At 47.3% G+C, this 26896-nt stretch overlaps 1 protein-coding gene across 3 annotated transcripts in view; it reads right to left on the bottom strand.

The window, feature by feature from the left end:
* Positions 1–26896, bottom strand: part of CACNA1E (calcium voltage-gated channel subunit alpha1 E) — a 296087-nt gene that overhangs the window by 9388 nt on the left and 259803 nt on the right. For all 3 annotated transcript variants that reach the window (XM_060009746.1, XM_060009755.1, XM_060009763.1), the window contains 11 exons: positions 25822–25905; positions 24947–25072; positions 21389–21454; positions 17013–17104; positions 16306–16471; positions 12357–12484; positions 6879–6975; positions 4703–4808; positions 3497–3604; positions 2124–2224; positions 1741–1847 (listed from right to left, as the gene is read on the bottom strand). In XM_060009746.1, coding sequence (XP_059865729.1) covers positions 1741–1847; positions 2124–2224; positions 3497–3604; positions 4703–4808; positions 6879–6975; positions 12357–12484; positions 16306–16471; positions 17013–17104; positions 21389–21454; positions 24947–25072; positions 25822–25905 — 1181 coding nt within the window. The remainder of the gene's footprint in view (positions 1–1740; positions 1848–2123; positions 2225–3496; positions 3605–4702; positions 4809–6878; positions 6976–12356; positions 12485–16305; positions 16472–17012; positions 17105–21388; positions 21455–24946; positions 25073–25821; positions 25906–26896) is intronic.

Below are 26896 nucleotides of genomic sequence, written 5' to 3'. Positions count from 1 at the left end.
TTCCTCCAATCCACGGAGCCCACACTGGATTAAAGAATGATCTTTGGAAAGCCCAAACCTGATCATGTCACTCTGATGCTCGTGTCACCCATTATCCTTGGATGACACTAAACTTCTGTATCCTGCCTGTAAACTACCTCTGTATCCCTACATCCTGGCCCCTCCAAATCCATCACCTGCCACGTCCCCTGCTATCTCTGTGCTCCAACCATCATGACAGTTCTTAGGTTCCTTAAACTTACCATACTTTACTTTATTTCACCTCTTGAAGTACCTGCTTTTGAGTCTCAATCAAATGTTACTTCCTCAGGGAAACTTCCTCAAATCCTCAAACTACGTGAGTTGCTTCCTTTACACAGAGTCACAATAGGCTACCCTTCCACATTTTAACCTTTATCACTCTTGTAATTTCTTTTTTAAGAACTGTGTCCATGGGGACTGTGTGATCATCTTGACTGAATCCCCAGTGTCTGAGCCAGTTTTGGGGTCACACCGACTCTAGGTAATTATTGGTCAAATCAATGAGTGAATGAATTAATTAATAAACATATGGGACAGAGGCTGGAATAGTCCAATGATGGGAGTTAATTTGTACAGCAAATTGTTGTGGCTAAAACAGATCTAGATGGTGGAGGGTGTCCTCTATTTCTAAGCCAAAGACCCTTGAAAAACACTGTAAACTCTTCCAAGGAGGTAGTCCTAGTACTCTAATCATACCTCTTGACCACCTTCCCGCACAGACCAAAGATAAACATGTACTTGTTTTTTTGTAGACAGGAGAATCCACACCTGCTACTTTAACACCTCACATGTTTTGTAAAAATGACCGACGGCCTCGGTCATTTTTTTTCTTTTCCAAATGCGTTGGATTGTGACCTTTGAAAACAATGCTTTTCAAAAACAGGTCTCCAACACCACAGGCAGAAAGAAATTTATGGCGTGAGAGATTCCAAATGGTATTCTGACTGAGGGCTCATTCCTAAACCTGGGATTTCACTCCTCTGACAATGACTGAAGTTGTGATATTTAGTGATTTACTGGTTCCACGAGAGCTAGACTGGAAAAGTCACTAATCATAACCAACGACAACAAGCCATTTACGCTGGGTAGAGGGACCATTTGGGTACATCACTTGTGATGAGAGAAAGAAAGCATTAAAATGAAGTATGTATATTACATTAGATCCTTTATGGCTAATGACCACATTGGGGCTAAGGCTTACAACTCGGAAGAATTGGCACATGCCTTAATTAGGGTTTTGTTTCCACTTTCAATATAGAAAATTAACAAAAAATTGTTTTGCCTGATTTAAGGTTCTTTTTGTTCATTACAGATAACACAGTGTAGTGGGCAGACTCTGGGCTTGCAAATAACTGACTTAAATTCCAATTCAGCTTCCTACCAGCCATATGGCTTTGGGCCACTTAGTGAACCTCTCTGAGTTCACTCTAAAGTGATGATACTAATACAGCCCCTTACTTCCTTTGTCCATTCACAGTGCTCCCTGTCTCTGGAGCTGGCCACGGCACCAAACACGCTCAGTCTGCTTTTCCATTACCCCTGCTGAATAACCATCTTAAGATACAACATGTGGTCTTCTCACCCTCAGAGAGGGGACCATCTATGCATCTCAGCGTTAGTATTAGCTCGGGCACTTCTAGGCAATGAGTTTCTGGATCTGCCCGATGGCACACGTGATAATGCAAGCAGGGGAGTCATGGACCCTCTGGTAATACTCACAGGCCTGAAACGGGGTCCTGCTGGAGATAAGGCAGGGCTTTGGCATTAGCAATGATCTCCTGAGGCAGAGAGGACGGCTCCATCCGCTGGAACATGGGTGCGTTTTTCTGTGTTAAAAGTGGAAAGGAGGAAAAAGGAACTCAAATGACTGTGGGGGGAAAATACCATTTGAGTAAAACAGGAATACGACTGATACCCTGTTTGACTATCTGAACCTCTGCCCCACTGGTTTTCTAATCCCTTGATCCTAGGGAGGTTCCTGGACCCTGCAAAGCAAAGCCTGACCTCTGCTTCTAAGCACTTGCAGGGCACTGTGCCCCAGGGATGCACAGGCCTGTCCCTTCAGGGGCCCACCCAGCCACCACGCTGTCCTTGACCTTCACCTGTTCCTCCAGCTGCTGCCTCTGCTTCTTCACCTTGCTCTGTTTATAGTAGTCCATGATCATCATTGCTGCATAGATTTTGCCCACAGTCAGGTCAGAGGCTGAAGACACAAGTGTGGCATGGAGGGGAACAGGGAGAAGACACGGCGGGGGGGAAAGTGAGGACACCTAGGAAGCAGGTTTGCCCCTTCGGCCACCCCTTCGGCCACCCAATCCATCCAGCATTTATTGAGGGTTCCATCTGTGCCAGGCGCTGAGGCTACAGACTGAACAGGTCCCCATGTCTAGCCTCAGGGAGCTTCCACGGCCACCCAGGGAGGGTGATGTTACCAATGATGTGCAGCACATCAGTAAGCACCTCCCCACCCCCAGAATGGTCTAGGTTTCCGTCTCTTAGTAACACCACCTTTTCCCCAACGGCTTGAAGGTTTGCTGAACTGTGTTATGTGGAAGGACAGAGCTATGTAGCCAAGAAGTTTCATCCACAACCGCAGTGACCTATCCTAAGAAACTGTTCTCCAGTGTGGAGGTTCCTCAGAAAACTGAAACTAGAACTACCATGTGATCCGGCAATCCTACTCCTGGGCATATATCCAGACAAAACTGGAATTCAAAAAGATACACACACCTCAGTGCTCATAGCAGCACTATTCACAATAGCCAAGACACGGAAGCAACCTAAATGTCCATCAACAGATGAACAGATAAAGAAGCTGTGGTACATATATACAGTGGAATACTACTCAGCCATAAAAAAGAACAAAATAATGCCATTTGCAGCAACAAGGATGCAACTAGAGATTATCATACTAAGTCAGAAAGAGACAAATAACATATGATGTCACTTATATGTGGACTCTAAAATATGGCACGAAATGGAAACAGACTCACGGACATAAAGAACAGACTCGCAGACATAAAGAACAGACTTGTGGTTGCTAAGGGAGGGAGGGTGGGGGAGGGAAGGATTGGGAGTTTGGGGTTAGTAGATGCAAACTATTACATATAGGATGGATAAACAACAAGGTTAGTATAGCACAGGGAACTATATTCAATATCCTGGGATAAACCATAATGGAAAAGAATATAAAAAAGAATATATTTATGTATATAATTAATTATGTATATAATCACTTTGCTATATAGCAGAAATTAACACAACTGTAAATCAACTATACTTCAGTAAAAAAAAAAAAAAAGAAACTGTTTTCAATTAATGACAAAAGGAACTTGAGAAGTGAGGGATTTTTGTTTCCTAAGAATAAAAGAGCACCCTTCCCTTATCTCCTCGATCATTCTGTGTTCCCCCCAAGGGTGTGGTCTTGGCGTGCTGGGCCCACAGTGACGAGGATACCCTGGAGGAGACCCCACACCTTTGGGCATGGGCACAAGCAGATCTAACATCTTCTGGGACAGGTGAGGCCAGATGGCCAGGGTCTCCTTCTGTAGCTCTGAGTCTAGCTGCTGCCTGTCCGCACCACCTAGGGGAAGATACATTTATTAATAGCGAAAACAGAACAGACACAGAAATAACAAGGACGGAGGGAGGAGGTGGGGCAGGAGCTGAGTCAGCACGGCACGTCATATTCTCAGAGGGGATCTTGGTACTTAGCGACAGTGGACCTGGCAATACTGGGTCTTTCTGCTGAAGAAGCAGAACACATTTTGGCTCCGTTTTCAGTGACTCAGGGATATCCTGTCACAGAGAGCCGAGGCCCTGGGACCAAGATCAGCCTCCTCATTGATTCACAGAGGCTCCCAGCTGCTCAGTATATCAGAAGGGGGAATGCAGAGAGCCACGAGCCAGCCTCCTCTGCCTTTATACGTGTATCAGTTCTTCCAGCGATCTGACTCCAGAGTCTGAGTGACCTGATTTTTTTTTTTTTTTTTTGCGGTACGCGGGCCTCTCACTGCTGTGGCCTCTCCCGTTGCGGAACACAGGCTCCAGACACGCAGGCTCAGCGGCCATGGCTCACGGGCCCAGCGGCTCTGCGGCATGTGGGATCTTCCCAGACCAGGGCACGAACCCGCGTCCCCTGCATCGGCAGGTGGACTCCCAACCACTGCGCCACCAGGGAAGCCCGAGTGACCTGATTTTAAAAAGGATTTGGGTCAGGCAAGAGCAGGAAGCTGGAGGCCCATCTGCAAGTAGTAAACCCTTTCTTTCCTAAACCACTGAATTAGAAATCAAAAGGAACAAAATACTGCCATGATAGCACCTGCCACAGAAGCCTTCCAAGTTGTTAAAGGCACCACATAAGGGGGAAAAAAAAAAAAAAAAAAGAACTGAATCAAAACTCATTTGTTCAATCAACAGATATTTCTAAAATGCCTACTTTGTGCCAGACACCAAAGATCACATACTGTTGAAGCCAAAAGGAGGCTTAGTGATTATCAAACCGTTCATTTCACCAAGAAGAAAGGGCAAATATAATAGTTACTGTAGCTCAGAGGTGAAACAGGGACCCTACTATTTGATCTCCAGGTCACTGCCTCATGGATGAAAGGCCAAACATTTCCATCCTGCGCCACCCCGCGTGAGTTGTTTCAGAATCTTCCCCCCCCCCAAGCTTACTGACCTTTGGCGATTTTAATGTCCAGAGCTGTCCGGATCAGAGCCATAAGCGTGGAAGTGAAGTGGACAGTCATGTCCTCAGCCACTGGCATATTCATCAGGACTAACCTCTGTGTGAAAGAGAGAAAAGAAACAGCAGGAGGAAAAAAATATATCGAGAGAAACCTTGGTGAGAAGGGAGGAAAAGTGCAGAGGTCAAATGCAGAGACAAAAAAGAAGGGCAAGGATACCCCCGTCCCCTGTCCCAGTCCTGCCCTCTCCCGGCTTCTCACTTAAGGCTCATTGGCTGCTGTTTTGTTTTGCTTTGTTTATTTCTAGGGAATGATGCCGAATTCCAAGGGAAGAGGGACTAATCATTCTGTAGGACTCCTCCACAGTCCTAAGAATGTCTTTAATAGGGATTCCTAAAAGCAGTGGCTCAGGGGAAGGAGTCAGCTCTGTGAGGTGACTCCATTCCCTGTTTCAGGGCTGCTCTACAATTCCACTTGTCCCATGAATACCCCCCAAAACTCACATGGGGGAGATTGTGCTTTGCTTATCTGACTTGAAAGATGCATCCTGATGCCCCCTTTTTGAGTCTTTAAAAGATGAAATTTGCCAGCACATGGTTGAACATGCAGAAGTCCAGCTTATCCAAAAGATGAAGTGGAGCAGAATGGAAAAGTGGGAGAGTGCAAACAAGGTCTAGGGGAAGAGGGCTGGGGAGAGCAGAGAAGAGAAGGGTGATCAAGGCAGGAGCAGAGTGGGCAGGCCTTGTTCCCCTCACCCAAAGGAAGGGGATCAAACTGAAATGGCCAAATCCACTTTCCAGAGAGTATCTTGCTTTTGGAATTCTTTAACTTTTCCTCCAATCCCCACATCCCTTCTCCCACTGAGCTTCACCCCAGAAATGCAAAGAACTTAGGGCCACATTCCACCACCCGGTACCGTTAGATGTGGAATCGTGAGCAAAAAGGATGCCAGCCCCTAAGCTTCAAAGGAGGAGCCATGTAGTGGGGTGGATAAGGGTCCCTAATGGGCCCCCCCCCATTCCAATGAGATGCTCTCTGGAGCTTTCAACTTGGAGGTAGCAGCAGGAGAAGGTCCTCCAACAGAACCACCAGCCTAGCAGGAAGGCAAGTGTTTCTTCCCAAGACAGGGTTTCTAAAACTCCATTGGAACATCTTGCTTAACGTGATGCCACAAACACGGTGTCTGAGAGTGTAAGGCCAGTTTCTTGTTTGTATCTGACTTCCATCTCTCTCCCACTTCTTTAGGCTTCTAGAGAAGTGGCGACATTGCTAGGGTGTATTCCTAGGTGAACGAAAGAGCTCCAGAGTTCTGGGTCAGTCTAAACAGCAATGGGGAGTTAGCAGTAACTATTATCCATTGTGGAGAAAAAGTTCAGGCCCCAAGGCTCTGAACACCCCAATGGCAGTTGACTCCCAATGCACAATGCTGTCCTAAGCAAGCTGAGGGGAGTCCACCCATCTCAGTCATGCCGAGAAGGCAAATCTAATGCTGAAGGCAACTTGTGTCCATCATCACCCTTTCCTTTGAACTGCCAGGAAAAATGGGTAGCTGGGCTAATGGGGAAGGGAGCTGCATCCTTCATCACGTATCATGGGATGGAGGTTGCCGTTCCTCTTTCTTTTCTGGTACCTAGAAGGAACCATGCCATCGTTCCTCCCTACGTCATGGAGGAAGAAATTTGTTAAGAGTTTTCCTCTCTCCTAAAAATTTCTTCTTGAACCATGTTTAGAGGAATTTCTGCATTATTTCCTGAGCTTAGCTGATGGAAGATTTTTTTTATAAGCTCTGATAGCTGTCTTGCTGCAGGCTTTCTTCTTGCCCATATATGCTATTCCACAGCCCACCACTCTGCCTTCTCTAGAAGGAAACATGCTACTTAACACTTCCTTTCTAGTAACCCACTCACAAGAAGCCACACACTTGTAGAAACAGAATAACATTAAAAAAAAAAACCCACGGCGAATAGTCTTACACACCACCTTGCGTATCGATTCAGGACTTCACCCCTTCTGTGAAGTTTCATGACCTTTTCATCTCATCATTCCTTTTTGCCTTGGTTCCCTCCTCTCCCTCCCCAGCCCGGCTTCCTCCCCACGTCCTGACCTCCCCACAGCTGGCGCCCATTTCCTGCTGGTCACTAGCCCAGAACAAAGGAAGAGGTGGTCTACCTTATATGCCACCTTGGAGGGACATCTCTTGCCGAGGCCTAGCGGTGGTGACATGAGAGTCAGCATTTCATACATCTCAGTGTAATGGATGCGGCCACTGCTCATGGCGGGGTGGTAAGTGGGGATGGGGGCAGGGTGGCAGGGCAGGGAGGGTGGCAGGGAAAGGATGCAGACAGGGAGGAGAGGAGAACAGGCATTCCCGGGGAGCCAAAACAAACAAACAAAAGAGTACAGAAAACAGGAGAAGAAAAACGAAACAAAATGGACAGACAGGAAAAGAACAGGAAACCCGTTAATCAAGGCAAGTCGTACACGTGTCTCCATCCTGGTGCGGGTTTATAGCACACCCAACACAGACCCGGGAACGTGGCGGCAACCTTTGGTCTCTCTGCGCGGCTGTCACAGGGACCGGTTTTCTCCTCCAGGATGAGCATCACCCTACCTCTCTGTTCAACTCATCCATCCCCCATCCAACACAAGCTTGTCTTCAATTCCCAGGGCTGTGCGAGAGTGGTATAAACCAGATAGACGGTGTTCCAGCCGTGGGTTAGGATTTCTGGCCCCGGCTGGGGACGGGGGTGCTGGCCTGGAAGTCAGGCCTTTCTCCTGCTCTGAACCCGCAGGCGGAGCATCGTGTATCCCCCTCTGTGGTGTGAGTGCAGCAGGAGACGGCGGCTCGCGCTGGAAGTGTTGCGCTACGGCTGCTGGGCAGAGTCGGCCCGTTGCTTCCACCTGGCTCTGGTGGCAAGAGTGCTCTTTGTGCCCCGGCATGCCCCGGGGGCGACGGCATGCTGGGGACAGAAGAAACAAAACCAGGAGGAGGAAGAGCATCTCGCATGCCATGCTGCCCTCCCCGGCTCTCCCACATGCGGCTGCAGGTTTCACCAGGGTGGAGTTTAAAGAGTCTCTGCAGAGGCAGCTGTTCGGCCTCCTGAGTATGGGAATCACTTGTCACCATCCCAGGCCATCTCCTTCCCATCGCCCAGCCTGGCATCTTCCTGGGCCTAAGTCGTCTTCCGGCTGCCAGACTGTGCTACGCACCCGGGAGCCCGCGCATCCCTCCTGTAACACCAGGAGAGACTTCCTTATCTAGTGGGCTTGGCCTTGGACAGGGACTGGGTGGAGCCACTGTGCTAGTCGAAGAGGGAGGTCCTGTGCGCCCCTGAACAACGTCCTTGGTCTCACAAACAAACAGTGACTCGGCAGTTACAACAGAGCTCTCGGTGCCTCCAACAATACACGGCAGGACCCTCAGGCAAGAAACCTGCTCCGAGCCCTCGTCCTCTGCTGGGACCTTCCCAGACCCTCTGAGCTATTAAATTCTCCCACCGACTCTATCCTCTTTGCCTTCTTGACTTATCCTCCCCTCCTGCCCTCATTTTTTTTTTTTTATGATTTCTCACCTCCCTTTTGTCCTATAGCTTTTATAATCGCTTGTGGCCAGACTACCCAGAGCTGGGCAGAGGTAGGCATGGCTAGAATCACACTTTTCTACACCGTATATGGGATGATGCTACTAGTTTGCTAAAAGGAGGCTCTCTGTCTCCAGGGAAAAGAAACCAGAACTCCTTGCTGGATTCAAAAGATTTCTGCATTCTCTGGAGGAGGGAAAGGTCCCTCTGGTTAAATCCACAGATTAAGGTGGAGTGAGAAAGAGAGAGAGGAGAATGTGTGTGTTATACGTGCACGAATGAGTGTGTGCATGTGAAGAAAACAGAGGTCAAAGCAGCCTCCGTTATTAAGTCCTTAACTCTTTTTTTATCCGCCGTCCCCCCAAAACGTTCCCTTCTTCCTTGTGTAACAGCTGCTGGTTCTGGGAGGGTTTGGACCTCTTTAAACTCAAAGGAAAGCAACATGAAGGTTCCCTCATGTGGCGCAGTGGTGGTGGAGCAGAACGGAGAGGAGGGGGGTTGGAGGCTGCACCCCGCCGCCGGTCACGGTCATGGTCATGGTCACAGCTGGGGACCGGAGGCAAACCTTGCAAGCCACCCTGTAGGGGCAGTTCTCTCCCAGGCCCAGAGGTGGCGAGATCACCCGCACTAATTTGTACATATCCTTATACGGGATCCTGCCGCTGTAAAGGAAGCACAGGTGGGTTAATAGGACACTCAGAGAAGGGTAGGAGAGAAATGACAGCCTAGCCATGAAGGGGATGGCTGGAGGAGGAAGGGCAGCTGCTTTCCTTGGGCCCAGCAAAGCCAGATTAGGAGAGACTGAGGACGAAAAGCATCAGAGAACCACCACCTTGCAAACAGCGAGGTAAGTATCAGAGAACCATCACTGCAAACTGCACTGCCTCGGATTTTCTAAGGAATCAGAGCTCATTCAATGCCTAGTGGCCACGAGCACCCAGAGATATCTGTTGGGCCTATACCTGACCAGATGCAGAAAGTGGACCCTGGGTCCACTAGGCCTCTAAGAACAAAGCCCACCAATTCACAAATACCTCTGACTGCCACCAAGAGCAGACACCAGGCTGCCGTGAAGCAGACTGCAGAACCCTTTGCTTTTCACAGACACTGATCACAGTCAGTTACTCAGACCCACTTGTCAGGGCAGTGGGAAAGTCAGCCTCCTTCTACAGAGTGCGAGAAAGAAATTTCCCATTAGGCTAGTTAGCAAGGAGCACAGTTGGCATGAGGGAATTTGCAAAGGGCTTTGCTTCTCTTTGTGGCAGATTTTTCCCCCGAGTTCTGCTTGGGCAAACTCTTCTCAATTTGGCTGGAGCCTGCCGGGATCTGTGCTCAGAAAGCAGCCTGCAAGGGAGCCGAAATGCTCTCCCGCCAGCCCTGCTCCTGCAACCCAGCCCATAGGCAGCTTGGTCAGATCCAGTCAGAATTCCAGGAACACTGTGACCTATCTTATCACTCCCCTTTCACAGAGCCTGCTAGAGAATTCTGATTTCCTGTGTAAAGGACAGACTCAACAGTTGATTCATTTTCAGTGGCTAAAGCATCTGCTCCCTCAGGGGCCAGAACAAGTCAGCAACGGCCAGGGATCTGAGGGTCTGGACACATCCTGGTACAGACCAGGGCTTCCACCGGAAATGATGAGCACGCATTCTCCACCTCCAAGCATCCGATCCTCGCCAGTGATGTCGAGACTACAACTTTGCCCCAGTGTCACTCTTCCTAATCTTTTCTTGATTTTGCTGTTGATTCCTCCTCTTCTTCCAAACAGCAGCTCAGCCGTACTTCCAGGTCTCTTGACTCTTAAGGGAAGGTTCATTTTACCACGTGTTCTTTTGTTTCTCATTGTGGATGGGACGTGGGTGCGTTGGTCCTGCTGTCTACAGGCTGATGTGCTCTGCAACCTGTCTCCTTTTTGAAGACATCGGCTTACTTTACCTTGGTTAGTTTCCCCTCTCATCTCATAGAGAAGGCCAGTAAAACTAAAACCAGGACAAGTTACGCTGTGAATTTCAAAGTAGACACAAGAGGTTCTCTTTGGTCTTTTTGCTCTTTCACAGCTCATGCGTCTGAGTCTCATGATTAGTTCTCGTGGAATTGTTCTTCCCAGCAGATGGAAGAACTGGGGAGCAGCATGTTTAATGCCCAAGGCAACTGGGTCCCAAAATAATGTGAACCCCAAGAAGCTGGGGTTTCTGAGAGCCAAGGGCACCTGAGTGAGGCTAGGTGAGCCATGGACTCCTTTGCTAGCAGCTGCTTTCTCCTCTCTCAGGTGAGTGAAGAGGTCCCTTCTTGGTCTCCCGATCCCATGGCCATCCAGCTTTACAGACACCAGTTTTTCATATTTTCTTTCCCATATGGTAATTAATTATAACAACAGTTAATACATGATTTAATATATTCTTCACAACCAGCCTTCAAGGTAGGCAGGATCATTACCACTATTATACAACAAATGTGGAAGCTCAGAGTGGCTGAATGACTTATCCAAGGCCACAGAGCTGACAAGATACAGGCCTGGCTGCATTCCCCTGTAACACAGTGCCCACTGCATTCTAAAGCAGCCTATCCTACTAGAAAGAAGGCCCAGAAAGTACAAGCCATTGCTCAGCCATTGTAACAGGAATGGATTTAGAGAACTCTGTGCTAAGTCATTAATAATGACTGAGGGGAAGAGGAATTCTGATTCACTCTTTCAACATCTAAAGCAGGGACCCAAGTTCAACAAGCCTCATAGGAGGACAGATTTGGGAAGAGTCTTAGATTATGAAGTAGTTCCAGGTGGAAGCAACGTGGTCCATTCCCATGAAGGATGGAATTTCTTGTAGTATTTTCAGAGGGGGACCAGAATGGATAGATTGGCGAGATAAAAAACTAAGATGACTTGGGACAGAAAACTTCCCATGGAGTGAGTGCTCACAGCACTCTTACCCTGTCTTCAACTGTGAGGACCAAAAGGCTGCCTTTGAACTCTAAATCAGGGATTAGCAAACTTTTTAAGTAAAGGGTCAGATAATACATATTTTTGAGTTTGAGGGCCATGCTGTCTTTGTCACAATATGCAGCTCTGCCTTGTAGTGTGAAAGCAGCCACAGACAGTACATAAATGAGCATGGCTGTGCTCCAATAACTTTATTTGCAGGGCTTCCCTGGTGGTGCAGTGGTTGAGAGTCCGCCTGCCAAGGCAGGGGACACGGGTTCGTGCCCCGGTCCGGGAAGATCCCACATGCCGCGGAGCAGCTGGGCCCGTGAGCCATGGCCCCTGAGCCTGCACGTCTGGAGCCTGTGCTCCGCAACGGGAGAGGCCACAACAGTGAGAGGCCTGAGTACCACAAAAAAAAAAAAAAAAAAAAAAAAAACCAAAAAAACCCCACCAAACTTTATTTGCAAAAATAGACAGTGAGCCACATTTAGCCCATGGGTTATAGTTTGCCAGCCTCTGCTTTAAAGCCCAGAAGGCACAATATCACTTGAGAACTATTGGAAAGTGAAAAAGACCTAGGGAGGTCATCCCCGCAAATTCCTGCCATCTAACTCAGTTCCATGCAATAAAAATCCACAAGTATTTAAGCAATCAGTTAGAAGAATAACTTTCTCGCTTTTTTATATAATTTCAGAGTTATCTGAAACTGTACCTTTTGAGAGAGATGAGATAGAGAAAAGACGAATGTCACTGACCATGGTGGCCAGATGTCCAGCTGGCCCCAAAAACACTTGTCAACCCCCCTGGTGACTCAGAGGGGTCCACTAACCATTTTGGAAGCTCCTCTAGGGACTGACTCAAACACTCTGAGGTGCAGACTGTGTACTGAGATAGGCAAAGAAAGGGAAAAGCCTGTCACAGAAGGAAAGAGAGGGGAAAGGAAGATAAAGAAGCTAAGTGGTCCATAACTGGCTCGATCCCAGAGCCAGTCTGAGGACCTGGCCTCTTCCACGGGCCACAACCAAGAGGAATCTCCTCTCCTTCCCTAACAAGCAAGCATGGGTGTCTCCAATTCCAACCTCTTCCTTGAGAACTCCAGAGGCCCTTGATAGGGGTCTCACGGGGGGCGCCGAGAGGCCTACGCACCATGCCGCTCTGTCATACTCTGCCCAGACACGGACAAACTCGTCCAGGTGGTGAGGCCCCAGGATGGATGAATCCCGAGTCAGGTACTCAAAGTTGTCCATGATGACGGCCACGAACAGGTTGAGCATCTGGAGGGCAAGGGGTGGAAGAGGAGTTAGGAGAAACCCAAAGCAGAAAAACAGGCTTCAAGGCAAATAAAGAATTCAGAAGTGTGTGAGGCTGAGGCTCCTAAGCAAAGCACCGTTGATCCTGCCGAAGGCAACGCAGCATTTTCACGACTGAACTACACGTCTTTCTGCGTGCATTATGATTTCACTTTCCTCTGCCACTTTATATCTGCAAAGTACTCCTCAGTCGCTTTTGTTATCTATTAAATTTCTTTAATTATTAGTGCAGCAGCAGCAACACGTTCTCAAAGGCTAGAGGAAGTCAAGGCCCGACACCAAGCCTCCCTGCCAGCCTCCCTCCCCAACCCCTGCTCCCCAAAGCGGCCAGTGAGAGAACTGGTGGGATGCCTTATAGCGGATGAAGGGCTCACTGTGCGACAACTTGAAGCTGTTCGCGGCTCTTAAGTGCTTCCAAGACCCTGTTCTCCCACTTATTTGTTCAACAACATTTATTGTGCACCTACTATGTTCCAGACAGAGCTCCAGGTGCTGGTGGTGGGAGTTAAGAAAGGTCTGGTCCGAGATACATTTCCATAACTAGCACGTTGCTTAAGGCATAGCAGGCGTTCACTAGATGTTGTTACTTGAATATTCTTAAAGACATTTAGTATTTACCAGAGACTGTGATGTGTTGGAAACATACAAATGTTACAGATTTTTTTAAGAGCCATGAAAGAAGCATGTACAGCAGGGACAAAAAGGAGTATGGGTTCGAATTTCATATAATTTTCATGTCATGAAATATTATTCATCTTTTGATTTTTTTTCTCAACTACTGAAAAATGTAAAAATCATTCCTAGCTCATGGGCCATAGAAAAACAAGTGGGAAACTGGATTTGGCTTGTGGGCTATAGCTAGTGGAGCTCTATATAATCTTATCCAGCAACAGGAAGCAACAGGAACCCCTAAAGGGGTTTAAACTAGGAGAGAGACCAAGGGCTATGTGCATTCAGAAAGAACACTTGGTCGCAATGTGGAAGGTGTGGAAGGTGAGCGGGAGACCAGGGGGAGTTTTGCGATGCTCTTGAACTAAGCCATTGCCAGACAGCAGCCTGGGTAGAGAGTTTAAGGAGGTGGACTCAACGGGCCTCGACCACAGTGAACAGCACTTCTTTGTTGTTTCTTGGCCATCCAGCACCCATATACTGTACTTCCGGTCTCCTGGGGACACACCCCTTACCTATTCCCAGTTAATATGGTTTAGTGGGGCACCACCATGACCCAGGCCTCAACCAGCCATTGAATCCCATCTCCCTGGGCTACAGTGACTGGTAAGCCAATCAAGGCCAAGAAAATGGCATTGAATCTTCTGAGCAAGAGACTTGTTCTTCCTTGCTGGCCTTGAATACGTGGGGAGTGAGGTACACAGCTGCTGCTACAGCCATCTTGGAGCCAAGGACTGGAGTTGTTGGAGAAAAGAGCTCACATGCAGAAGCCTGGAGAAGAGATCTGACAATAAAGAAGGAAACCTGGGCCTGGGGATGTCATCTGAGCCCCAGATCAAGCTTGCTTAAGCCTGTCCTGCCAGACCCTTCATTTATATGAGCCGATGAAATCCCTTTTTGCTTAGGTCGGATGCAGCTGGACTTTCTGCCACTTGCAAGTGAAAGAACCTTGCCTGACAGAGATGAATTGGCTGTGGAGGTGAGCGAACAGGAGCCTCTGTTGCTGATTCCCAGGTTAAGTGGCTGGGTGGGTGGAGGTGCCAGGTATGCAGACAGGATACACAGGATAAAGACAAAGTCTGCAGGATGGAGTTGCTGGGAGTCTTCTCTGCAACAGAGACTGCTGGCTGCATCCTAATTATTATTAATGTTAACAAAAACTATTTGTATTATTATTGCTTTACGTTTGCATAGTCTTCTATAGTGTTGTGTGCGTATTCACACCTACCAGACGTTTAATGCTTGCTCTAACCTTTCGTGAAGCAGGTTTAATTACCACCAGCCTTTCAAGGACACAAGTGCTTCCTAGACACATCTGTGTTCTTTAGCTCCAAGCACATAGCTGGGCACATCCCAACGCACCGGTAAATCTTTCTAGAGTGGTTGGCTTGAGTTGAGAAGCTGTGTGACTTGCCCAAGGTCACAGAGTCAGTGTCGGGCTGAGATTTGAAAGCAGATCATCTCATACTGAATATAGCCTCTATAAAAATAACATTAATGTGAATTATGCAGTAGCCTCTATCTCAAAATTCTAAAAGTACCTTTATGGTCACTAATTAATTTTCCAGTTATATCTCTGGTTTCTTTTGAAATATTTATTAAACACTTAAATGATGAAGGATAAAATGGAGATGTCTGCATGGCCTTCTATATGCTCCACTTCCCCCTGTGATAAGCACTGATACTCCTGTATGAGTTTCACCTTTCAGTTCTAGGTGACGGATGCACTGAAACTCACTGACGGCTTCACCTCAGCGTCTAGCTCAGTGTGAACCTTTTAATGGCCACTCAATAAAGATGTGCTGAAAGTGCTGAACACAGGAATGAATAAACAAAAACTCCAATTTATATCATCATTCTAAATTTCCTTGGTTATTTTCATTATAGATTATACATCCCTATTTCTAAATAAGATAATATTTTCTGTTCTTTTTTCATCAAAAAACCTTTCACATCCACGAGAAGGAACACATGTATCAGCTCACTATACCAATAATACTCTTAGCAGCAAGTACTTTTTCTTCCCATTTTACAGAAGCCACAAATAGGAAGGTGTCTTGGCCAAGGCTAGAACAGCAACAACGCCAGTGTGGGCTCCCCAAGTCTCCAGTCAGTTCAACCCCTGCTACATCGGCCTGCCCACCACCCTTACCAGTCTGTGTGTTAGCCACTTCCCCACACCCGACAGCTGGACACATGGCAAGTCCCCTTGGGATCACTTGAAAGAGGCAGAAATTCCTGGACACCAAACAATTCACTCTGGGATTCCCAGCCATGAAGCTGACCACTTTTAAGTGGCATTGCTTTCATTTTAGATTTTTTGTGTAGCCGGTGGCCTCAGCAGTGAAGCCGAGCCCAGGGACGTCAGGGTGGCCAGAAACGCCAGACTGACCCTTCCAGTGATCTGGTAGCCCCTCGCCCATTCTTCTCTTTATCACCGCTTGTGTGACTGTGCAGGGTAGAGATTTCTGGATGCTGCTGTGCTAAGTCATGTTTTCTCCCAAAGAAAGAATTAAGAAGGCACCTAGGGCTTCTCACTATTTTATAGGTGGGCGTGTGGCACGTATATTACTCAATATTTACTAATGCCTAAAGCAGTCATATCCTTTCACGTCTATCAAGCTGGCCAACTGTCACCAGACGTAGCGACATGAGAGAGAACCGCATCTACTACATTGTATATTGTCATCATCCTCCTCTGATGAATGCTATCCCCTTACAGTTTCAGAGTACGTTTTCTCAAACAGTTCAAAGGTTTCCAAAGGAGAGATAAAAGATTCTGAGCCCTGCTTGTGAGATAAAATACCGGAGATACAGAAGAGAAGGATTCACTCTGGGTCACAACTGATTCAACGTGATATTCAATACTCTATTCACCGAACCCTACCTACTCCCCTAATTAGCTCTTCTCACACAGTCCTCGCCTAGAAGCAGCAGAGACATCTCTCAGCCATGGCAAGTCACCCACCCTGGCCTCCAAGAGCCTCCGTGAGGAGGCCTATTTCTCATCACGGGCTGGGGTTCGTGGCGGAACGTACACCGAAGGAAACCTCTCGTCTGTTTATCAGAGGGGGGGACTGGGCCACATCTCAAGCCAAGAGCACACTGCTGCTCACCAAGAAGGAACAGAAGAAGATGAAAGAGACGAAGTACACGTAGGCCAGGTCGGTGCCACAGCGCTCGCTCTCGCTCTGCCCTGAGGGTGCGGTGGTGTCAGGCTCACAGCCCTTCTCCCCGAGGCACGACAGCATTATCTCCTGCCAGGCCTCACCCGTGGCACTCCTGAGCCCAAAAGACAACTCGGTTAGTAGCAGCAGGTCTGCGTGTCCTAACCTCTCCTCAGCACTCTTCCCGACTCACTCATCTAGGTTCCTCTTATGCTCAGCCTCCTTCGAGTGCGATGGAGAGTACCAGTGAGGTCTCTCCTGGGCTCTGCCACCTCACCCACTGCCTCTCCATCTTCTGTTGACAGTGGTAGAGAGGGCAGTGGGACTCTCTAAGACCCCACGTAAACCTGGTCATCCGTGGTTTCAGCCCTTAAATGGAATCTGGCCTGCAATCCACCCTCACCTTCCCCTTCTCAAAGCCCTGGAGGATGTGTTGAAACTGCATTTTTGCAAATTGACTACTGAGTCAAAGATGTGGAGGAAACGTTCTAAAGTCAAGTCATCGGAGCAGTTTTTCGGACATCCTGCCCCTGCTTCCGCCCTCATCTCACTGTCTATCCTGTGAGCAGAGACAAAGGGGAACGGGCGGAAGAGGCAGGCCGACTGTTTCTCTCTCGCAGGAGAGCTCCAGCCACCACAGTTACGGATCCAGGTACCTGAAGAGTAGCATGAGGGACCCAAAGAAACTCCGGAAGTTGTTGTGCCGGTTGATGTGACTCTCCTCATCTAATTTTATGTTTCCAAAGACCTGGATGAGAAAAACAACAGAAAGCCCTGAGCATTATTGAGCGGTGGGATGTGTCCAGTGCAGGATATTAGATGTACCTGCAGGCTTGGTGAATTCACATGCGTGGCTTCTCCCACTGGCCTAACCATGGAGCAGACAACTCAAAACCCAGGAAGGCTGGTAGACCCCCACGTTCTTGGCCTGATATGCGGGAAGAGTTATATTCTCCAGTGACGCAAAGAGGATGAATGCTTGCAAGGACCGCAGAAGGCAAGATCTTTGAAAGCCATTCTGCTTAGATGTAGTTCCTCCCACACCTAATTTGGTCTTTTTATTTCTGTGATACCTACTCACTATGGTACTCAAGCAGTCTGTCAAAGACATTACCCTATAATAGGCATGCAGGGAACGAGTTACCCCTCCCCTCTTCCTGTCTCAGCTGGTAATGATGAGAACACTTGCATTTGCAGAAGATGTGATTTATCCCTTACAAAGGATAAATAGGCAGATGTTGTCCTGGAATTTGCAAGCAGTTTAAGTCAGAGAGGGGTATCTCTATCTTCCTTGGATATGTTCCCATCTGAAGAGTCACATCTCAGAAGTGTGATACAGCTATAACCCAGAGTCCATGAGAATGAACACACACCAAGTCCAGGCCAATAGGATGAAGACAGTCTGCAAAACTGGATACTTGGAAAAGGAAAAAGAAAATGGATTGGGGCAGATCTGGCTATAGAGTGAGTTTACTAATCTGCTGTGGGTCTCTGGGCTTAGAATGAGGTCACTGTGCAAGTTCATGTGAAAAAAAGAGGGAAAAGTCAGAGATCTTTATCTATAGTGAATAATGATGAGCTCTCAGACACAGTGCTGTCTGGAGCCAAGGTCGACCCCATGTCTCTCTAGATGGGAAGGGTGCCCTTACACGTGTACTTTCCTCCCCAGACATGATTCAGATCTCAGGATCTACTCTCACGAGGCAATGTCTGTACAACCGAAGGCTTACAGGTCACTTTTCCGGCCTTTTGAGATTATATTGAGCCTGTATTTAACATGCTTCAGTTTACCTAATACGTGCTAAATGGAACACATTTCCCACCCCCCCCCCCCAACAGTGTCTAGAATGTGCAATTAAGAACAGTCTCTGCTATTTTGCTCAAATAGCTCCCACTGACACCTGCTTGGGGAATTTGTTCTCAATGCTGATTTTCAAAACCTAAATACTACTTGTCTCTCAGGGAGAATGGAGGTGGCAAGCTAGGCAGTGCTGGGGAGGAAGGGAAGGAGGGAGATAAGGCTGAGGGCCCCCAGTCAGACAAATAGTAGCACTGAAAAAAATCCCACTCAAACAATCAAACCTAGTTCTGGATGCCCCAGGAGGAAACCGCCATATATCCTTGCCCATGTTCACATCCCCTTCTGTCTTTCTTTACACCCATTTAACTCAAAATCCATAGTTTATGCCTGATTCATCACACGCACACAACTTACAGTGTATTTCCTCCCTGTGACACTCCTGAAGCCATTATTCGTTGTCCCCTTTACGATATTCTCGAATACCTTACCCAATCGTGAACTAGCTGGAGGGCACACTGTGAGTTTACAAAAGTTATGTGTGTAATAGTCAAGGAACTACTGTCAAGCCAATAATGTATATTTATAATGAATGTGGTGTTTAAGTTTTTCCACCTTTTGAAAAAGCTTTTCACTTAGTCCTTGTCAGTAACCCAAATCTCCTACATCCAAAGGAAAGGCTATGGAAGAGAAAGGTTTGATGAGACCCACTGGAACACTTAATGAAAGTATAGGCTTAAATCTGTTTCACTTGGGATTACAGAACTTTAGAACTAGAAGGGACCTGTAAAGCTATCTATCCAACTCCTCTACTGCACCGGTGATGGGGTTAAGGCCCAGAGAGGTTCAGTGACTTGACCAAGTTTGCACAGCTGGTCAGTGGTGGAGCTGAGGCTGGAAGCCTGTAGCCCCAGGACTCTCCCAAACCCCGCAAGTTACTCCTTCCTTCCATCTTCAGACTTCTCTGCAAAGCTCTCTTCTTCTAAGAAGCCCTTGAAAGTTCAGAATAATGGTGCTTCTCACAGATACCTCCTATTGCTAGTTCTCTTTCCAATGCTTGTCTACTTTCCTTTTGCTTTTCTGTTTGTACGGATCCCTCTGCTTTGTTATGACTGTATGAGACACAACCTTTCTAGGTACAAGCTAGGTGTCTGCTTTGTGCGTGGTGTGGGGTCTCCGTCATGGGACAGGATGAAGATGGCCAGCTAAAGGTAAGTCACAGTGGGAATGGCATTCATGTCTTGGTGGAATGGAAGTAGTGATCTTATTTTTTGGAAATAAGTCTGAGGGCAATAAATGATTACCCATTGTGGTTATTGTAAATATTGCAGTTTCACAACTGAAGAACTCCTATCTCCCACTAAAGGGTCAGAGAAATACTTGTATTTGCTTGTTGGTGGGAGGAGAGACAGTGCAGAGAACTTGCAGTCCAGTAGGAACATGGGCTGCAGAGCAGACAGAGCTGAGATTTAAACTCAGCTCTCCCACTTACTATCTGAGATCTTGAGTGTGTTACAAGTTACTTAGCCATGCTAAGCAACAGTGGAGACAATGAAACCCACATATAAACATTTTCACATCACTCCTGAATACATCAGTCATGTATCTTGTGGTGTGTGTGTGTGTGTGTGTGTGTGTGTAATATATATATATTTGCGGGGAGAGAGAGAAAGTGAGGGAGAGAAAGGGAGGCAGGAATGGGTAAGAATATCTATGTAGCACAGTGTCTGGAACACTCAGGAATTCAAGTGATGGTAAACGGTATTATCATCATCAGTAGTATTACTAACGGGTTAATATTAGAGATGGTGTTATTCTAGTTTATTTTGCTGGAAGATGAAAAGGGGATAAGAACTATTCTAAGCATGGACCAAAAAAAAAAAAAAAAAAAAAAGAACCCTAATTTAATCAAGTTTCATTTGGCCGTTCAAGAACATTTTAATTCTAGAATCGAATATCTGAGAGTTTGGATGGACTTAATAGAAGTCATCAAGCCAATCTTCCACTTCAGCTGGGATTCAGCTTGCACCCACTTCTGACATCATCATTAAAGCTCTACCAAAATATCCCCCGTGAAGGAGAACTCATTACTTTTCAACCAAATCTCACAGTTTTTGACACTTGACATTCTATTGTATTTTTGGAGAACAAAACTCTCCAGTCAGGGGATCAGAAGATGAACAAAATTTGCAAGTGCAGGCAAGAGAGAGGAACAAAAAGAAGACATTTCAGAGAAGCGCTCGAAAGGGCTGCTGACACGTCAAGCCTGGGGGATGCGTGCAGTGGCTCCAGGTGGCAGCCACCACCGAGAAGGCAGCTGGCCGTTCAAAGGCAGCCAGACCACCTGACTGCAGAGACTCCCACTTGGCTGAGGTCCTACGCTGGGGTTTAGTCTCCAAATCTCCAAGTCAGAAAATCAGCCTCTCGGAGCCCAGCAGAGAGCCTGTGTATCCAACTAGACAGGTGCATGGGATGTGCTGCTGGCTGTTTACGGTAGGAGTTCACCCACCACAAATGACAGCTGCCTTTGAAAGATCTTTTGGCCTCTTCTGCTCAGTGGGTTTCTGGTTACCTGCCTAAGTACCCTGGGTGGGAACCTCATCCACTTCTCAATTCCGAAACTGGAAAGGATGTGGTAACCAAGGAGAACCATCCAGCGAGCTGCGTGGTCCTTTGACAGGCATCAGCCGGGATGTGGCCCTTGGGTTTCCTGAGGACTGGGCACACTGCCAGGAACTCTGAGCTGTTCCCAGTGGTGGGTCTTAGGGCATCAATCTCAGCCATGTGGGATGTAACTCGCATACATTTTGTGCTGCTGTCTGCAGAAGAACAACCACCTGACCTTCTTTTAGGTCTGGCTCAAATATGGGAGGGTCCTGAGATACGGATCATCACGAGCCCTACCCTATCCTTAGTCTGGTGGGGGGAACCCCTCTGGCTAAGAACAGCGGTGTCATCTTCACTGGAGTCCAGCTGCTTATGAGGCAGCACCATGACCTGACAACCTCAGAGGAAGCCCCTGTATCAGACCACCCTGACCATCTGGGCAACCCGAGTGGGGAACCCTGCACACGTGAATTCCCAAGGTCATATTGCAACACGATCCTGGGAGCGAGCCTCAGGGCAAGAAGGGATTCTTGAAAGGACCTCAATCCTGTAGGCTCAGGCTAGAAAGCCAGAGACAACCTGGGCAACAACTGTCCCCCACCAGAGCCCTGATGCACCCTCTCTCACCTGCATCCCAATGATGGCATAGATGAAGAAAAGCATGGCAATCAGAAGGCAGACGTAGGGGAGGGCCTGGAAAGAAAGCAGAGACACGACCATGAATTTAAAGGCAGGCAGCTCCAGGGTCACCTGCAGCACGGGCAGACAGGAACTCTTGTCCTGAGACTGACTTAAAACACAGGGCTGGGGCTCTCTATTCACCCGGATGTTCTATTTTGGGATTCCGTACTTTTGCAGATGTCCATATCCTCTGACAGATATGTAAGCTGGTGGCCCCAGAGAGGCTTGTAATTTCCCCTCTGTTGAGAATATTCCCTGACCCACAAGTGTGTGGCCCATATATCCAAGAGAGAGCTAGGAAAACTTCTTGGGATTGGGATTCATCCCACTCCGTACGCAGAATATTAATAACCTGGGCAGTTGTGATGCAAATTACACAGCAAGCATTTAGCTTTGGCTCCCAAACCCCTGTATTACCCTTCCCAACCCTCGCTCAATGTGAGGTTCATAACGGAGCATTTGGAAGCAAAATGAAATGGCTGGGGTCTCAGTTGCCGGTCAGTTCCTAGCAGGCTCCTTCAAGCTCTGATGAAACATCTTTTTCCAATGTTTAAGCGTCCTGACCTTTCATTCTGTGTCACGCAAAATTCCAAAAAGGCTTTCAAAGTGTGAGCCATCACAAAACCCTGCCATGAAGCCACATGGCACAAAATTCCACACTGTGCCAGCTAACTGCCACTCTGGGGTGACAACACTTTACTGATGGGGGTGAAAGGGCGAGTGCAAGAGACAGAAGGCCGGGAACTGCCCCTGGTGGCTGGGGGAGGATGGAGACATAGGGCAGTCTGGTTTGGAGGCCAGGGTGGGCATTATAATTCTGGGCTGATCTCCGTGCTGACATGGAAGCCCCTCTTCTTTACCACCCAGGAAGCCTCCCTGGCAGTTCGTGCAACTCCGAGTCTCCACCCTCTCTCGAGTGTGTACAGCGTAACTCCCCGGAGAGCAATTGAAGGCTTTCAGACTGCATGAACCAGGCAGAGCTTATCAACAGAGCTAACTAAATGAAGAGCCCTGGGAGACTTTTACAACTTGAATAAAGAATAACATTAAAATGCAATAGGGCTTCCCTGGTGGCGCAGTGGTTGAGAGTCTGCCTGCCGATGCAGGGGACGCGGGTTCGTGCTCCGGTCCGGGAAGATCCCACATGCCGCGGAGCGGCTGGGCCCGTGAGCCATGGCCGCTGAGCCTGCGCGTCCGGAGCCTGTGCTCCGCAACGGGAGAGGCCACAACAGTGAGAGGCCCGCGTACCGCAAAAAAAAAAATGCAATAGAGGGGTTTCCCTGGGGCGCAGTGGTAAAGAATCTGCTTCACAATGCAGGGGACACGGGTTCAAGCCCTGGCATGTGGGAAGATCCCACATGCCGCAGAGCAACTAAGCCCGTGCGCCACAACTACTGAGCCTGCGCTCCAGAGCCCGCAAGCCACAATTGTGAGCCCACGTGCCACAACTACTGAAGCCTGTGCGCCTAGAGCCTGTGCTCCGCAACAAGATAAGCCATGACAATGAGAAGCCCGCGCATCGCAACGAACAGTAGCCCCCGCTCACCGCAACTAGAGAAAAGCCCGCGCAGCACCGAAGACCCAAGCCAAAAATAAATAAATAAATTAAAATGCAATAGAGAGTTGGTGGGAGAACCCCTTCTCCAGTGGAGTGCTGATTCTCAAGATCTGTGAGGAGCGACTACATCCCGAGGGGGCATGTGAAGACACCATCTGCTGAAAGGAAAGAGTAGGGAGGCAGGTTTCTCTCCCAGCTTTGAGGAGAGGACCAAAGAGTCATCCTGATCTCTCTTCTTGTCATGTTGTAAATTCCAACACAAAATAAGGAAGAGAGAAGAACTGAGTAGGGGTCAGTGGTGGAGAACTGGGTGATGCTCAGGGTGGGGCTGGGGAAGGTAGAGGCAGGGGCAACGCTGTTTACACAGTGTTACTTTCTGCTGTGTATGCACAGAGGCAGCCTTTGTTAAACCAGCTTCAAGGAAACAACTTCTACACTGTTCCAGGGCTGCACCATCCATCACAGTGTCACCTGGAGGCAGATTCAGCTGTCTTCACTGTTCTCTCTCTATTCACTGGAATACGCCAACCATTTGGTCATCAATTTTTGACATGCTTTTCTTTGCCCTCGATAGTATACACTTTGACAGAGAATCAGTGATCATGAGAATATGACAGGCTGACACATATTTCTTAAGAGACTCACTAACAACTGTAACTTGTTGCACAGGCCTCTATAAAAAGCTTTTAAGACCATCTTGTGTTTCAAATTCTAAATCCAGATCCACCCGAGACTCAAATGGTAAATTCTTGCTAAGGTTTTCAATTTCTCCTCTGTCACTGAGCTTTCGAGAACTAGTTTTCATTGAGGTGACACCTCTCTGGGAGTCATAGCACCAAACAATTATCTGAATCCAATAAAAATGTCAAGGTTGCTTGTGGGACCCTGAGCGTCCTTACAACTGGCCTCACATCTCAGACCCCCAGGACTTTGCTGAAGAAGTAAATTAGTAACGATGGTGTGGCACGAAGTCCCTTTCAAGTGACAAGAAACCATGAATTCACTGACAAGCTTTCTTTAGTTCAATCTGTAGTTAAAATGTACAAACAATTAAAATAAAGAAGGCAATTCAATAAATTCATGATTTTTCATCTTTGAATCAATTTCATCAACCACATTTTTAAAGTACATTCATTGAAAGACTCTTTTTTATAGGAGGAAAATAGTAGGCTTTTGAGCAGTGTTGATGTCCCCCAAAGCTGAAAAACAAACTCATTATATTTGCTAGAGCTTGAAGATATTGAAATATGTTTGGAGAACTTCTTTTACTGGAAACCTCTGCCATTATAGTGGATCTCAGGTATCAATTTTTAACTTGTTTATTACATATACATCTCTGTATGGCTCCATGAGATCATTCAGAAGAAGCTCTCACCACATTAACCTTGCTCAGGTACCCTCTGGGTTTGTGGGATGCAGAGGTAACTATTAGCATGGCATATATTCAGTGGTTCAGGAAATACACTAATGATGACACGGGTGGGACTGGTATGAATCATCTTGTTATAAAACACAACTCAAGGAGTCCTTTGAAAAACCGTTCTGTGAAATAAAGCCACGGACGAATCCCTGAAAAATGCAGAGGATATGTGACTACAGGTGGCTGGCTCTGTCCGTGGATGGGATTGCCCAGGGCATACTGAAACACCTCGGGAGGGAGCACACCTCATAAAACGAGGCCCCTGCCTCAGTGGACAGAGAAGGTAACTGAGTTACAAAGTTGGGGTGATTTTTTAGCATGAGATTCTAGCCAGTTAGTCATAAGCTAACCGCTGCCTGGCCAAGTTGTGTTGTAACTAAGAACTGCTGTGTTTATCTAATGCTTCTGACAAACGCCCATCCCCAGAGGCGAGGGGACTTGTGGAATCATGCTGCATTGCCTGGTGTGCTGTCTGATGTGACAGGGCCACTGCAACCCTCAGAGGGGAGGAGCTTGTGCCCTTTACCTTAAAGGACTGCACGAAGGTCCAAAGTAAAATACGGATGGTGTAGCCTTGACGCAGAAGCTTGATGAGGCGGGCAGCTCGGAAGAGCTTCAGAAAGCTCATATTGAAGCCACTGGTGTTCACCAGCTGGTGGATCAAAAGGAAACATATCATTAGTGACATTATGGTCATTTAGAACATCTAAGCACTGGTATTTGTGTATTTATCTCTCATTCAGATCATAGAATGGAACATGGATGCTGTCTTTTGTTTTTAACCCCATTTTCAGCTGATGGGCCAGTGGGGACCATCTCTCGGAGCCTCCCCAGGCCTGCCCTCTATTCCCAGAAGGAAGGCGTGGAAGTACCACAGATGGATGCCCCACATACAACTGACAAAACTGGCCTCCCCAGTCTTCTCTAAGTAGTCCTAACTCTGCACTCGGATGCCAGAGGGCAGACCTAACAATCTCCCTTGCACATGATGGCCCTCCAATATTCAAAGACTTGTGATGAGCTCTCCAAGTCTTCCTTAGGGTGAACCATTTCAGGGAAACAGTTCAGGTCTAACAAGTCTGAGGGCGAAGACCCTGTGCCTCTTTTGTGTCTCTCAAAGAATCTAGCAGGACACTGTGCACACTCGGCCTCTCCTGGGCCCTCTATCCCATTCACCCCCATCGGATGGCTGCTATCTGAGTCGTGCAAATGGGACCAAGCCTTCCATGAGATCCAGCGCCATCCAATGTTCCCATTTTCTGGCAAAAGCTCAGGAATGAGGAAGTGAACAGGGGGCTGCACATTGGATTTGTGGAGTTACAAATGGACAATGTGCAGAGAATTTTTTTTTAATGCAACCCCAGGGCCAAGCCTAAAGAGAAGGACCAAGGAGCCACTCACCTTGCTGTCTGTCAGAATAATTTCTGTGATACTGCCGATCACCGTGATGAAGTCAAAGATATTCCAGGTGTCTCGGAAATAGTTCTGCCAAGTGAATTCAGCCACGGGAGCATCCGGGAAAAAAAGGAAAAGAAAACACGGGAGAAAATGGAAAAAAAGACATCTTTCATGACATAACTTTGTCACTTGGAATTAAAACTCGTCAATTCCAGGACAAGTTCATTGTAACTTTCGCTTTAGTTTCCTATTTCTAACCAGAAATGCTGTTTTTCCTTCACTAATTTGAGAGTTTCTCATTTGGGAAGCAGTTTCATCACTATTTGGAGAGCTTGTTTTTGAAGCTGTCACTAAAGAGCTACATCAAAAAAAGTGTAAGATTTTTTCATGTAATATTACATAAAAATATGTAAGAAAGAGATCTGTGGCCTAGAACATTTTGATGTCCAAAAATGAAAGATCATAATTGTCACCTACAAGACAATAAAATTATTTACAGTATTACTCCAAGGTTTTCTATAACTTGTAAATTATTATTTATATAGCATCATGTGACCCTATAAATATACAGTTCTGACTTTCAACTAACAATGAAAGTCACAGAGATGTCCTAAGTGACTAAAGATCAAAGATGTGTCAAAAATCGCTTCCTAACTCCACTGAGCCTTTTCACACCAACTGCTGATTGGCAATAGGATGAACAAACTCATCTTTCCCCCGTTTCCCTGCTCCGTTACACCTTTCGAGGAGGTGTAACTAAATACAATACAAGGAAGCAGCAACAGAATGAGTGGGTTAAAGGACACGAAGAAGTAAAGGACCTGGATAATGCACCAGCCAGCCAACGTTAAGCTTAATAGAGAAAGTGGGCTCTGCTCCCATCTCCAGTGCTCCGGTGAAAACAGACCTTGGACTATATTTCTTAAAAGAAACAAAATGCTTGGGACTCCAAGACGTTACCCACTTGCTCTTGGGTGGCGCTTCCCGTAAGAGACCCTCAGAGCACTGCAAAATACACCCTCTTCCATCCCCACAACTGGCATTCATGAATCCTTGCTACACATGCCAGATTTTGTGC

This window comes from Delphinus delphis, chromosome 1 (assembly GCF_949987515.2).
Source record: "Delphinus delphis chromosome 1, mDelDel1.2, whole genome shotgun sequence".
NCBI classification, from domain to species: domain Eukaryota; kingdom Metazoa; phylum Chordata; class Mammalia; order Artiodactyla; family Delphinidae; genus Delphinus; species Delphinus delphis.
The sequence above is the reverse complement of the archived record's forward strand: the minus strand, read 5'-3'. Positions and strand labels throughout refer to the sequence as shown.